Raw genomic sequence first — 14,234 nt, 5'->3', positions numbered from 1 at the left:
GCGAAACTTTATTCCTGTAATCTACTTATACGACTTTTACGTCTTTAGCTGCATGTCTTTTCCTATGTGATCTTGCCTTGTTCCACGATATGAAGTGTTTTGTATCCTCCTGCGCTACAGTATTTCATTAAAACTGTATGACGTCACCCATTTTGCCCCTAATTTACTTTGATTCTGTACTGCACTAACACAATCACATACCGAGAAAGTCGGTCACCTCTTTTATATCACATTGGGATAACTCCTCACATACCTCTGGGAAATCCTCCGAATATCACACAATGAATTTCTCCATGAATACTCACAGAGATTCATTCAGAATCTCATCCAAACTTTTCTTGAGATGTTTTCCTGTACTCTGGGTTTTACCCACGTATCCCTTTAAATTATTTCTAAGTATTTCTACAAAAATAAATATGGAAGAATGATTCCTTCAGATGTGTTCAGGAATTCTATCAAATCGTTTTTATTCAGAAATTCTTCTAAATTTCCCTCTGAAAATTACTTCACGAATTCTTTTAGAAATTCATTCAGGTTCTTTCAGATATTCCACCAGCAGTTTATTTTGTACTTCCGCAATACGTCCTACAGAGATTTCTTCTTTGATGCAGTTATTGTTTTAGAATTTTTCAAAACTCCCTCTAAGAGTCTAAGAATTGCTACCCTAAAGGTTCCCTGAGCATTTATCCAAGAACTTCATCTGAAATACTTTCAGGAGATCCAACAGGGATACCAACAGCTTAACATGAAAATCATTAGGAATTCCATCAGAGAGTTATTCAAGGCTTCCAATTCTACAAAAACTGCTTTGCCACTCTCACTATGGGTTCTTTTCTACAAAAACCTTCAATAATACCTTTAGGAATTTCACCAACAATTGCACTAGTAATGCTCAAAAAGATTCATTCAGAAAATATTAAAATAAAACAACGGAATAAAAATAACATTTTTGCATGTCTCAAAGATCAAATCATGTATCTTTAGTACATTTGGTATTGTTGAATCACTCTCAGAAATGTTACAGCACGTCACAATTTTGTGGTACAGTTCGCCAAAGCTGTATGAAATACTGGTTTTAAAAATGTTCACATGAAATTTAACCTGTGCCTTATCGAACGTTTTAGTTATTTAATTCAACAAGCATGCTGCATATGACTTAAACTTTCGTGTAGGATATAGTTTGGCTTAAATTAAATGTAGTCTAAATCGATTTTTTTAACATGTCTCCATAAAAAAAAATCTTGTATATGGCAAAATACAATACTTGCCTATAGCATCAAAACATACTTTCGTATTTTTATTTTCCTACTTTCGTAAGGTGGTAAGCTTGCATCCAAGTTGACTGAAATCGTTGAACATGTTTACCGATCTGTGACTTTTTTACACAGAGTTTTATACTAGGTTGTAGGTATTCTTCGCACTTTCTTGGAATTCGAAAGTGCTTTTGGGAACCCGTAATTCGTTGCCACTTTAGAAGCTGCACCAAATCTAGCACTATTCACAATGTTTATCAATTGGATTTATCAAATTCCGAAAAACCGTTTTTTCTCGACTGCGTCAAACAACGATTAGAAAATTGAGTGTTTGCGGATGCTCCTAAAAGAAAGTTTTATCGATACTTTTTGATATGTCAGATACGTAGTTGAGGAACAAGAAAGTTGAATTTCTATGAACATATAGAATTTTGTGAATAAAAACTTCAATTTCACAAAAATTCTACGTGCTACAAATATTCGAGACCAGTTTGAAAATGAGTGTGATAAAAGCACTAAAAAGTTGTGATTTTGTCGGCCTGACCAATTTATAACTTTCTGAATCCCTTGTCATTATTTTGAACTCTGATATCTCAAAATGAATCCCTAACCTCTGATTGGAATCTATTCCAACGACAATCACATTTTCTCCGCTCAACAAACCATACCATTGAAGCATTTTTACCGACATTTTGTCATCATTATCTCTAAGTTATCAAATTGAAGATCTCGATCACATTGCTAATGTTTTGAAGAGTGTTTAAATCTATTCGGATGGGACATCCAAAAATCACAAGCAATAATTCGAATAGATGGTATTTCACTTTCGTTGAAGATCAAAATTGTGTGCAATTCATTAAATGTTCAACTAAGAAGCAACGGTCAAATCTTACAGTCTACTACGCAACTATCGTCTTCGTGAATTTCTTTCGAGCTACTCTCACGTCGGAGGAAATTAAGGTGAATATGAATCGAAGCCAAAGTTCAAATTTTCAAGAGCACGGATCAGGAGAACCAAACATCCGTTCGAGCTGAAAACTTAATCGATTGGTCACCACCAGCTAGTGACCAATCGATTAAGTTTTCAGCTCAAACGGATGTTTGGTTCTCCTGATCCGTGCTCTTGAAAATTTGAACTTTGGCTTCGGTTCATCTTCACCTTAAATATCAAAAAATCCTACCACACTAATTTGACTAAAACTATGATCGTACTCTAGTGCCGTCTAGTACCAGTATCTACGAAGCTGAGGCTAATCTTGCTGCTGATGTCTATTTGTCGGAATCGCGATCCACGTGCACTCGTCAACGGCTAAGATTTGTGGGCGTATCGCTACGATTACGGCGGTCAGTGTTGGCGTCCAGCAGACGGAAATCATCTGCAGTACTAGCACCAGTCTTGAAACATCTCGGAAAACGTAACAGAACAGGAAATGGAATGGGAAGTGATATCGGTTGAAGCAGTAGCAGCAGCAGCAGCTGTGACCGCCTAAACAAAATGGGACCATTGGGGACAGTTTCAGCCATTCTCATATGTCTTCGGAGGCGAGACTTCGGTGCTGCTGCTGCTGGGGGGTCATTTCCGGTTTTAGTGAATCCATCGTAGTGGTGCCGCTTCCGGATGACGTTCCTGCAGAGAGTTGTTGGCGGTCACCACTGCCGTTGTTGTTTGGGGTTGTGGCTTGGCCGTTGGTGTTGGCAGTGCTACCGGATCCCATCGCGACACCCAGGCGCGATCGTTTGTAGTCGTCGCTATCCATTCGGTTGAGCTCATACGCAGAACTGACCTGTTGAAGGAAAATATAGATATTAGATCGGTGGGCATCGTACTGTCGTGCTGTGTGTACCCGAATTATCTCTGTTGACGAAAGTTTTGAAACAATTTAGAACAATAAAGAGTACTTTTCAGTGCTACAAAACAGTTCTTTTCAGTGTAACTCTTATAGCTACTGACACTTTTCGATCTTTGTTAGATCCTTGCCTTCTATTTTTCGTTAACGGAAGTAACATTTCGTTAGTTCTGGTAAACTTCCTTGGACACCGTCCCATAGAGGATCACTCTTTTGATTTTTGATAATATAATCTCTGAATTCACAGTTTACTTCTAAAGATATATAAAACTGTTACAAATCGTGGGAAACATGGAAGCAATAACGTTCCTCCGAAATGCGCGCTTTCTTCCAAGTGTAAAATGGACAACGTTGAAATGAGCAATCAGTTTGATGCTTTATGATCAACAAATCAAAATAGCCTATAGCCTCTAGATTCAAATTAGAAAGCAAAGGGTTCCACCAATCGTTGTCAATATTTCCGAATTCGATGAATTTAGGCAGGAGATCTTGAAATCCATTAGAGGAAAACTGGTTTCCTTCCAAATCGCATAAAAGGACACTGCCGGGTTTTGTCGGAAACTTTCAAGATGTTTAACTACTTCATCTTGAGGAGAAGAGGAACAATTTTTTATCTCACGACAACCTGAACGTTTGTTCAAGGTCGTCTTAAGACTAAGTAACACGTCACTATTTTTTAACAGCCATGTTGACCATCCAGCTAGTAATTTCAAAATAATGAAACTCAGCACTTATCGTTTATATTGATTTCAAAAAGTATCAGCACCTATCGTTTAAGTTGATTCGAAAAAGTTTGACTATATGTGCTGGCATCCAGAAAGAATGATGGTACTTTTTCAACTATGTCAGTGCTTGTATGCTGTGCTTGAATCGGTGGGCAGTATTGTGACTGTAGAAATATAAAAATCAACAAGAAAAACAATAAAAAATATTCGTAGCACAGGAAAAATTAACAATATTTTAATTGATATTATAACAAAATGCAATTCAAACAGATACGGCGAAATTTGACTTCGGTGAAACCCGTTGGTTGATCGAGAAAAAATATAATTTGTCATTATTGAAATAATAAGGTCACTGTAAGGCTTGAGCATTTTCTTAAGTTGCCAGCGATATTAGTGAGATTTCCACGTTGCCAGTTTTTGGGATTTTCTATTCGCCAGACTGCAAATAAAGTGTCTGTACGACGGCCTACTTTGCTGTAATGCTAAGTAGCCCGTTATTCTTTTTGGCAGCCATGTAAATATTGCAGCATGCAATTTCAAAGTAATAAAACTTTATCCTTATAGGTAATATTGATACGGAAAAGAATCTAGTGAGCTTACATGCAGAAAATATGCTGATAGGTACTTTTTCAGCTACATCACCGCAATACCAACTGATTGTCTTTAACTCGAAATTGTGACATGATTCAGCAATAATGATGAAACACGTGTACAAATTTTAACGACGGCCTACTTTACCTCAAAAGGTCTATTAAATGACCAATGATCATTGGCATTGGTGAAACAAATGAATTTCATTTCATCATTTCGGAAATTATCGGAATGGTCTTTCTCGAGAATACTGATTCTACTCTGTCCACGAACTTGGGAACATTTCCAGAAACCTGCAGATAGTTTTTAGAAGTGCCGCGGTAACGGAGCAGTAACTTTATAGAGAGAAGAAATAGAAATCCGTTTTTTTACTTTTCCTTACTTCTGAAACGAACATGTTCGTGCTATAAAAAGCTTTCAGCGATCTCTAGGAGCGATGCTAAAAAAGTGACATGTTATGCATTCAAGAGTCGAAAAAGACCCATGACTTTGAGAAGGAGTTTCTACCGGAATTTATTCAGTGATTCCTCCAGTAAGATCTTTATAGTGATTTCTCCGGAAATTTATCCAAGGATTCCTCGGGGAACTTTTCCAAGAATTATTGCAGAGATTACTTCAAGGACTCCTCCAGAGATTCCTCCGAAGATTCTTCAAGCGATTCTCTTCTGATATTCCTCCAGAAATCCGTTCAGAGATTCCTCTAACGATTTTCTCGGGAAAATATGTACAGGGATTTTTGAAGAGATTTCTCCAAGGCTCTCTGTAGGTTACATACACTACGTAAATTTCTTCAAGGATTGCTTCAGATACTTCTCCAGAAATTCCTCAGGTAGTCTTCTTGAGATCGCTCCAGGAACTCTATCAGGAATTATTCCGGAGATTTCACCAGAAATTCATCCAGGCATTCTACCATAAATATTTTCATGAACACCTTTAGAGAAGTCAAAAGTTTCCTGCAGAAATTCTTCTAGTGACACCTCCAGGAAAATCCCTACATGGATTATTCTAAGGATTTTTTCAGGTATAATTTCTTCAGGATTTCCTTTGCGAATTTTTATCCAGTGATTCCTGCAGAAACTCCTTTCCTAAGGAAGTTTTTTGAGAAATCTCTGGATGAGTTCCTGGAGCAATTCCTGGAGAAAGCTCTACAAAAAAAAAAAAAAAAAGAAAAAGTGATCCCTATAAGAATCCCTGGGTATAATCCTGGAAGAACCTTTGAAGAAATCCTTGCATGAGTCTTTGGAGGAATCCCCGGGGAAATCTCTGAAGGAATTCATGAAGAAATCACTAGAACACCAAAAATGAAAATCTCTGTAAAGAAACTCCCGTAGGAATCTCTGAAGAATTATCTTAGTTAATTACTGAAGGATTTCTGGAGGCATATCTGGAGGAATCCATGGAGAATCCTTGGTGGTATCCCAGGAAGAATCACTGTAGAGATTTTGGTAGTGGAATCCCTAGAGAAATCCCTGGGGGTTTTTAGAAGGTGAAATCCCTGGAATAATTTTGGGAGGTATCAATTGATAAATTTCTGGAGAAATCTCTGAATCAATCCATGAAGAAGTTTTCCAAAAGAAATTTATGTAGATATTAAATTGGAGGAATTTTTGTAGAGATTTTTCTAATGTATTCCTTGAGAAATTTGTAGGATAATTTCTGATGAAATTTCTGCAGGAATTAATAGTAGAATCTCCGAAGGAATTTAAAGAAGAACTCTTTGAGGAATCCTCGGAGAATTTTTTGGTCCAGAACAAATTCCTGGAGAAATTCCTGGGGAATCCCTGTGGGATTGTCTGAATAAATTCTTGGAGTAAGTCATGAAGTGATTTTCCTGGTGGTAACTCTGGGAGAATACCTTGACGAAATTATTGAGGAATTCGTGAGTTGTAGAACACATAGAGAAATTCCTGATAGAATCCCTGTAGGATTTCTTGGTAGAACCCTTGGATTGATCCGTGGAGGAAACCTGGAAGAAATCTCCGAAATAATTCCTGGACGGAATTCGAGAGAACCACTTGCGGATATCTTTGTATGCATCGGTGGAGGAATTCTCGGAGGAAATTCTGGAGAAATCATTCGATATTTTGAGTAATCCTTGAAGAGATTGAAGAGATCCTTGAAGATAGGGTAATTCCTGGAGGAATTCCTGGATAAAGCACAGAAGATATGCAAGAATCCTTGCAGAGATTCACCAGGAAGAATCCTTACATAAGGACTGTTCATTTTATAAAGTGGACACTTTGTTTATGCTATATCTTTTTTATTTATTGATAAAATCGTAATCGGTTTTCTGTGTATCGTTGACCTATTATTCTAAAATGCTATGAAAATATAAACTCTTTGAAAATGCTTTTGGTTGAAGAGCTAAATAGTTTTTCCAAAAACTCTTAAAAAAAAGCTGTCCGTCAAAGTTTAACATTATTTTTCGCAAAACAAAAATCCTTATTTTTATGAACAAATTGTATGTTTGTATCCTTTACTATTCTAATAAAGGTAAAGCTTTAAAAATATCAATTATATTCCATCATTCTATGACATTAGGTAACTTTAGTGATTTACCCATTTATGGCCAAATTTGCTGATACACAATCCTTTCACTCCCAGCAAAAGAGAAAAGTAAAAAGCGTGTTCAAAACTAGTTTGGATTACTAAAGAAACTATATTAGTATAAACGAAAGCTAAATCGTGAGATTAAACTACAGTCTTAAGTATAAATTTTACTGTTTATGGTAGTTTTACTAAAAAGTCTCATACTTTTAAAATCATGTACGCATATTTATCGATCTACAGCAAATTGTAAACAGTTTTCTCCGAATTTTTCAATTGGTAATCTCAGAATAACATATTATGAAAATAATATGTGGAAAATAAAATCGATTTTATTACAGCAGTGTTGCCAATTTTGATGATTGTCAATGTACTTTGATAGGTCTTCTAAGAATAAAACAATTGTGTTTCTGTTGTGCTTTGAATGTGACGTGGGGACTTACTAAGTAACTCTTTAAATTCTTTAAAAATATACGGGAAAATTGATTTTATTATATCTGTAAAATTGTTGCTCCAAAAATAACTTGATTTTTTCCATCAGGCTTCTGATTGATGATGCTTTCGAAGAACAAGCCTTTTTTGAAAATAGAAAATATAAATTATCGAATTTTCCAGCCAATTTCTTACAATCATTGATTTTGATAACCTAAAAAAATCGACCGATCTAATCGTTGTTCCATATTCGTGTGAAATTTAATTATTTTGGAGAATTTTTATTATCACAACATTGTACAATACTAGTCGAACGATGTGCAAAAAACCGATTGAAATTTCATTGATTAATAAGAATGATACAGCATGCACAAGGTGTCCACTTTATAAAATGAACAGTCCTTAAGTCTGTGGAAGATTTTCTAGAATCTAGAATCTCTGAAGGAATACCAGAAGAAATCGCTTGAAAAATCCCTGGAAAAAATCGGATTATTCGTGAAACAGACCCTGGAAGAATCCTTGGAGAAATACCTGGAAGAATCCAAGTAAAGATTTTACTGGATGAATTAATGAAGAAATCATTGAAAACATTTTTGCAGGAATTCCTCGCGATATCTGGAAAGGAATCTCTGTAGATATTTTCTTCCGGAATTCTTGAAAGAATATCTTGTCGAATCCTTGGAATAACTACTGGAGGAATTGCTGAAGGTATTCCTTCAAACAAGGCCCAAATAGCCGTAGCGGTAAACGCGCAGCTATTCAGCATGACCATGCTGAGGGTTGTGGGTTCGAATCCCGCTGGTCGAGGATCTTTTCGTAAAGGAAATTTTCGCGATTCCCAGGGCATGGAGTATCGTACACGATATACCAGGCCTGCCCAACCTTTTTGAACCGCGGGCCAAATAACGGAAACAATTTTATGTCGCGGGCCACAGTTTTAAACGCACAAATATTCACATGAAGTCTGATAAAAGCAAATGAAATTCGTAAAATCTGACAAAAATCTATGAATAAAGTAAATTTCATTTTCATCAATCGTAAAACAGATAATTGATGCTAAGAATTGCGAGAGTTTCTTCGAAAATCAAATAATAATCCATATCAGAATATTTTGAAGAATCTGGAATTTTGGATCTTGTGGGGAAATACCCAGCATTAAAAAAAATCATACTTCGCATCCTATCAGAATCCGACCTAGACCTTATAAGCATGACCTAGAATATGCTTGAATCTTGATCAAGCTATAGCAAAAATCTACGATTCCTTCAGAATCTTACTCAATAATCATTTCGAAAACTTTAAATGTTTAAGAATGGTAAAAAGTAATTCAAAAAAAACCTGCTCAAAATTGTATTATAAATTCGCTTAAGTTTTGGTAAAAAGTTACATAGCGTTATATTGTAATCTAGCCCAGAATTTAAGAAAATGAGGAATTTAATCCGATTAAAATTCGGCTAGAAGTCCTTGGAATCCTGATTGACAATTCTGTGAGAATCTCGCCAATGTTTTCCTTCAAAGTCGTGTCATGAATTCTTATTAAAATCCTATTCAAAGTTTAGTAAAAAGCCCGTATTGTTTACGATACTGTCAAGGACTCTGCGTGGACTACGCCCAGGTATTTACAGGATTCTGTGAGAATATTAGCCTATGATTCAGTGAAATTATGCATGCAAATTTAGCGTTTTACCCATAAGTTTTGTTCAGGCTACATATTTATTATGTCAAAGAAAATTATGGTAAAAATTTTGTTGAAACACCCAGAACTTGAGATTTAGAATTTTAATTATGCATAAAACTAAATGTATAAGAAGATTAAAAAAAACAACAAACAAAACAATTTAAATAATTACGTAGCTAAAATATTAAGGTTGAAACTCAATTGAAAATTAAATAGTATGCTGTAAGTTTGGGTAGGTAGAATAGTCAACGGGTCAAATATGAGCAGAATCTTCAATCCTTTCGCGGGCCGCACAAAATGAGGTCGCGGGCCGGATGCGGCCCGCGGGCCGTACGTTGGGCAGCCCTGCGATATACACATGCAAAAATGGTCGATCGGCAAAGAAAGCTCTCAGTTAATAACTGTGGAAGTGCTCATAAAAACACTAATCTGAGAAGCAGGCTTTGTCCCATTCAATTTATCAAAAAAAAAAAAAAAAATAAAAAATAATAGTGCACTATACTCTATATTTACGTGGGCTATGGCTACGCGTCGGTCCCCCAAGGATTTTTTTTGTGTTTTTTGAGAGATTGTGAAAAAATGATGCAAAAATATCGAGCAACAAAAAAGTTATCGCGATTTGAATGCTTTTAAAGCGGTAAAAAATGAAGCTGCCGGTAAAGGGGTTAACCTTGATTCGCGTCATTTCGCGGGATTACCTAAATATTACGAAATCCAGAAAATTATTTTTTTGTGAAACAATCATTTTTATTTTTTCATATTATACCAAGCAAATCGTATTGCCTCGTTAGTTCAGCTGAAGGACTATTGGCTGATATGGACAAAAAAAAATACTCAATAATACAATTACGTGGAACATTCTGAAAACGCCATTATTTTTGTGTGCATTCAGATCGACTTTTTTGTCGAACTGTGTTGAAGTACTGATGAATTACATAAAATATTCTGTGTTGAAGCATTTTCGAATGAAGTTATCAATAATTTTGGACAAAAATCTGTCATTAGCACGATAGATTTTTCATATATTTAGGTTAAGGTGAAGATTGATCGAAGCCTAACCTCAATTCTTCAAGAGCACAAATCTGGAGAATCAAACATCCTTTCAAGGTGAAGATGAATCGAAGCCAAACCTCAAATTTTCAAGAGCACAAATTTCGAAACCCAAACATCCGTTAAAGCTAAAAACTTAATCGATTGATCACTAGCTGGTCACTAACTGATTTTCTTTGATTCGAAATCGTGAGATGAATAAGCAACAATCATCAACGACGCGTACAAATTTCAAAGACGGCCTACTAGTATGTTGTAAACAAAATGTTTATAATAGTTTAATTCAGTTCCATTCAAATTATGATGATTGTGTTGCCTAGCACAGAACACATAGGATAGTTGTGCTAGGATTGGCCTTCCAAACGAAAAACATTTATGTAAATCAATTTAAAGGGTGTTGGAGTCCACACTTTCACTTCATTTTGGAGGAATTATTACAGTACGTATATAAAAAAAAAACTAATTGAACTGTAACATTTTATTTCCTGATGAAATTAATCTTTAAGTTGTTTAGTGGAATAGCTATAAAAATGAAAATCGAATTTAGCATAATTTCATTGAATTCCACTAGAGTTTGTATCTATTGACAGATAGGTATGCGTATTTCGACCTCAACTGTAAGGCCGTTTTCAGTGTCGTGTGCTAGACTCGACTTCTAGTACACGACACTGAAGACAGCATTACAGTTGAGCTCGAAATTCGTATCTGTCAAAGGATACACGCTGTAGTGAAATTAAAAGTAATAGCACTTAATTTGGTGTTCATTTACTTATAGGTATTTAACTAAACAGCTCGAGGATTAAATAAAATATGTTGCACATCAGTGCACTTCAATGCGAACAACTCACCGGACTGATGGGCGTTACGATGATCTCGGTTTTGGCAGCCGCTCGCAGCAGCGCGGTGTTCTCCGTAGTTTCGTCCTGGTCCTCGACATCCAGCTCGCCGTACATATCCCAAGGCGGTGAATCAATTTCACCCCCAATGTCCAGTTCTTCCTCTTCGATGTCCTCTTCTTCGTCGTCCTCGTCATCTTCCTCGTCCATCATGATTACTACAGGAATGGAATGAGACAAATTTTAGTATCGCTTAGCATTTGGCAAAGTCAGTACAACACTCAACATTTCCTCCAATTAACAAATATACATTCAACGTGATGAAACCCATAAAAGTAACCATCCAAAGGTACAACAACGATACACGAATTTCGCTGATTTAGCGTTAACATGTGGGATAAAACATACAATTATCGTGGATACATCATCTTCACAGAAGACAGCGTTCTGTAATTATAATTTATTCAGTGCTTTGTATTTCCACAGTGACAACGATTACAAATGAAACCAATCAAATCAACTTTAATGACAGTAATATAGTTTGAATGTGTTTTAAACTGTTTGGTTTTAATGTCGTGCTGTGAGGATCGAGTTAGGTTGCGAATCACTCGCATAAGGGATGGTTTTTATCAGGAAAGACGACTATCATTCGGGGGCACAAACTTTTCAAATGTCACCTACAAATTGGGTGACAACAATGGTTTGAAATGTGACCAGAAATTGTTAACGATCAGTTTGGTCCCCATTTCCAAACGATTGGCTACGACGGCAGATGAAGCAAAAAAAAAGAGGCTCAATGGATGGGAAGGATGCATTCCAAAAAGGGAGGATTTTATATGTTGACATTCAACGACATTCCAATCCACTTAAGTACCGATAATCCTTTCAGTTTCCATGATTGAGACGGAGAAGGCATGACGTGAAAGATTCCCCTTTGAACTCATTCAACGATGCTGAAGCTGGTATGCTAGGAAAACGTGCTCAGACGGGATCGAACTGGTGGCAAAATGGAAGCGTTAGTGTGAGGTTTCTGTTCCGTGCCCGGCTTGATGGGTAAATCGCAGACGTTGCCCAGCCTGAGTAGCCCGGCCGGACAAGCATCAATAATAATTAATGTGGTAATGATAAGGGTTAAGTGATTCCGTCAAAACGTGGTTACGGATTATGGTCCCGTTTGTATAATCTTGTGTGAGGCCATTACGCTTTATGGCTTGCGATGAGGGATCGTTATGTAAGTACTAATACTACAGATTGCCATTTTTATACCGGGTTGGTCAATCGAGGATAAATGTTTCTTGTATGTATCAATATTGCTTAAAACATAAGAATTTATGTATTACTTTAGATTTGATGTTTCTATGTATGGTATGTATGAGGTTTTTCAAAATATGCCTTTTATTATTTTTTTTTTTGAAAAATGTTGAACTTTGGAAGAAAAACATCGTGATTAAAAGATTAAAATTCATCCATAGCCAGGATTTCCACCAGGAGATAGTTTTATATGTTTTTGTTTAAAAGAATCTTTAAAGGTTTTCTAGGATAACTTTCTGTATGTTGCACGGTATTTAGTAGTATGCTTACGGTTATTCCTAGAACTGTTTAAAGACTCGTGAAAAAATCTTGGAACAATTCTGGTGAGACAAGTTTCAAAAATTCTAGTATTGTGCAAATCGCTGAAAAAAAAATGTTGCTAATGTTGATTCTGAAAAATGAGAACTTTCGCAAAAAATCCTTATAGAATTTCTAAGCGAATTCCTGAAAGTATTTTTGCGTTTTTTTTTTAACAAAATGTGTGAGAAATTTCTGGATAAGTTTAATGATAAAAATGTTGGTGAAATCCATGCCATTATAAGGAGAAATTTTTAACTATCCTGAATTGTTTGGGGTCACCCGATAGTTAATTTCGATGATTTTGGTAGGCTTTTTTCAGATAACTTAAAAAAATACCTGAAGAAATTTCGATTTACAATAAATTTTAATTTACAATAAATTTCATGGAGGAATCATTGGGGATTGTTCAGTGAAACCCGTTGAGTAATCATCAAAATACTTCCTAAAACAATTTCAAGAAATCATTGGTATACTTAATAACACAAACTCAAAAAAAAAAAAAAAATACCCGTAGTTATCTCTAAAGAACTGATTTTGATAAAAGGCTGATACGAATATAATTTTTCTTCCATGTTACCACGTTTTAAAAAAAATCTGAAAATGTTGAAGGGGAGAAAACAAATGTTTTAGCCATATTTTTTTCGTGTAACTTTCGAAAAATGACACGATTTCAAGTAAAAAATTTGTACCGTAATTCGGAGTGTAGTTGATCGGTGGTGAGAAGTTGATCATTCCCGTACCCACATGTATAAACAACAAAGAGAGCTATGATCTGTTTTCAATTATCACAATGTATGTGATATTGCATTTCCTGATAGCTGCTTTTCGGTTAGTTATTCAAGATAATTATGTCATGGATAAACAGATTTTTTATCAAATGTTGGATGAACTGTTGAAAGATTCTACTCCAAACATTCGACTATAGCCAAGGCTTTATAATGAAACCATTCAAATGAAGCGTTTCATAAATTCCAGATATGTTCTGTGAACCCAGTTTTGAAGTGGCATTGAGGTTAAAAATTCATTTTCAGAGAAAAAGTGTCCTTTTCGTGAATGAGTTGCTAATTTCAAAGAAAATTGCATACCTTTTGGCGTTTAATGTGATGTATTCTGCAATTTACAACATTCAAATCGAAAATTGACAGGTTTATCAACAATGTAAGATTTTTGAGACTTGATTCGGGATCAATGACCCCAAATTTAGTAAATAGCATATCTCTTTATTATAGGATACATATCACAGTAATTGATCAACTTCACCCCTTTAACAACTATGAGAATGACATTTTGCTATGAACATTGTAGTTTGAATAACAATTCAAATGTAATGTTCGACCATCTTTGCCCAAAAGGCATAACTAAATACAGTAATGAATTCTCGATAATGATTCGAAAATCGATGTACTGAGTATTTGTGTCTTCAAATGGACAAAGCAGAGTATATGAATGGCGAGTTGCGCGACGACTGAGACCAAGTCTACCTATTGAACTGTCAAATCGTCCACCTATCGAGCTAAATAAATAAACACGTTTTGGGGCGGAGGGAGTATTGTTATCGTGACGGAATTTAAAAAAAAACGCTATGGTTTGAGTTGCGGTGTAACACGATGATGTAACGAAGTAATAGCTCTTTAGGACCTATGATTTATAAATGAACTCCCTTC

General features: G+C 35.7%; 1 protein-coding gene across 3 annotated transcripts in view; it reads right to left on the bottom strand.

Annotated features, from left to right (window-relative positions):
- Nucleotides 1-2,401: 2,401 nt before the first annotated feature.
- LOC5563832 (potassium voltage-gated channel subfamily KQT member 1) overlaps nt 2,402-14,234 on the bottom strand; it is a 435,691-nt gene continuing 423,858 nt past the window's right edge. For all 3 annotated transcript variants that reach the window (XM_021842610.1, XM_021842612.1, XM_021842611.1), the window contains 2 exons: nt 10,972-11,177; nt 2,402-3,037 (listed from right to left, as the gene is read on the bottom strand). In XM_021842610.1, the coding sequence (XP_021698302.1) occupies nt 2,780-3,037; nt 10,972-11,177 (464 nt within the window). In that variant the 3' untranslated portion in view covers nt 2,402-2,779. The remainder of the gene's footprint in view (nt 3,038-10,971; nt 11,178-14,234) is intronic.

Source organism: Aedes aegypti, chromosome 2 (genome assembly GCF_002204515.2).
Source record: "Aedes aegypti strain LVP_AGWG chromosome 2, AaegL5.0 Primary Assembly, whole genome shotgun sequence".
Taxonomy (NCBI): Eukaryota; Metazoa; Arthropoda; class Insecta; order Diptera; family Culicidae; genus Aedes; species Aedes aegypti.
Note: the sequence above shows the minus strand (reverse complement) of the source record. Positions and strands in the feature narration are given on the sequence as shown.